The sequence below is a fragment of the Mandrillus leucophaeus genome, unplaced genomic scaffold (assembly GCF_000951045.1).
Source record: "Mandrillus leucophaeus isolate KB7577 unplaced genomic scaffold, Mleu.le_1.0 Scaffold1726, whole genome shotgun sequence".
NCBI classification, from domain to species: domain Eukaryota; kingdom Metazoa; phylum Chordata; class Mammalia; order Primates; family Cercopithecidae; genus Mandrillus; species Mandrillus leucophaeus.
In genome coordinates this window covers 13,026-14,222 of record NW_012101728.1, presented here as the reverse complement: position 1 = coordinate 14,222, position 1,197 = coordinate 13,026, and the positions used below count along the sequence as shown (strand labels likewise).

General features: G+C 57.1%; 1 protein-coding gene across 1 annotated transcript in view; it reads right to left on the bottom strand.

The window, feature by feature from the left end:
• Positions 1-1,197, bottom strand: part of LOC105537467 (flocculation protein FLO11-like) — a 27,508-nt gene that overhangs the window by 15,740 nt on the left and 10,571 nt on the right. The window contains 2 exon segments of the mRNA XM_011977072.1: positions 380-442; positions 577-945. Coding sequence (XP_011832462.1) covers positions 380-442; positions 577-945 — 432 coding nt within the window.

Here is a 1,197-nt window from a genome sequence, read left to right as displayed (position 1 = left end):
CATCAGCTCTCTTGCCATGTGTCCAGCTGCACGGCCCTCAAACTGCAACATCAGCTACCCCCAGGTCTCCAGCTGCATGGCGCTCAAACTGGAACGTCAGCTGCCTGCCGGGTCTCCAGCTGCACGGACCTCAAACTGGAACAGCTCAAACTGGAACAGTTTGAACTTGGTGGGGCAGCTCCTGTTCCAGTTTGAGGTCCGTGCAGCTGGAGCCCAGGGCTGAGCCGACGTTCCAGTTTGAGGGCTGTGTAGCTGGAGACCCAGCAGGGAGCTGATGTTCCAGTTTGAGGGCCGTGCATCTGGAGACTCATCAGGAAGCTGATATTCCAGTTGGAGGGCCGGGGAGCTGGACACACAGGCGTAAGCTAATGCTCCAGTTTGAGGGCAGTGCTGCTGTAGACCCAGTGGGGAGCTGACGTTCCAGTTTGAGCGCCATGCAGCTGGAGACCTGGGGGTAGCTGATGTTGCAGTTTGAGGGCCGTGCAGCTGGACACATGGCAAGAGAGCTGATGTTCTAGTTTGAGAACCGTGCAGCTGGAGACCAGGAGGGGAGCTGATGTTCCAGTTTAAGGGCCGTGCAGCCAGAGACCGGGTGGGGAGCCGATGTTCCAGTTTGAGGTTCGTGCAGCTGGAGACCCTACAGGGAGCTGATGTTCCAGTTTGAGGGCCGTGCAGCTGGAGAGCCGGTGGGGAGCTGATGTTCCAGTTTCACAGCCATGCTGCTGGAGAACCGTGGGGGAGTTGATGTTGCAGTTTGAGGGCCGTGCAACTGGAGATTCAGGGTGGTGCCGATGTTCCAGTTTGAGGGCGATGCAGCTGGAGAGCTGGTGGGAGCTGATGTTCCAGTTTGAGGGCCCAGAAGCTGATGTTCCAGTTTCAGGGCCATGCAGCTGGAGACACGGCGGGGAGCTCATGTTCCAGTTTGAGGGTCTTGCAGCTGGAGAACTAGGGAGGAGCTGATGTTGTTTTCATTTGAGAGCCGTGGAGCTGGACAGCTGGAGAGGAACTGGTGTTCTAGTTTGACGGTTGTAGAGCTGGGGATGCAGGGAGGAGCTGTTGTCTTTATAGTTTGAGGGCCGTGGAGCTGAAGACCCTGGGAGGAGCTGTTCTAGTTTGAGGGTCGTGCAGCTGGACACCCTAGGAGGAGCTGATGTTGTTGCAGTTTGAGTATTGTGCAGCTGGAGATCTAGTGGGGAA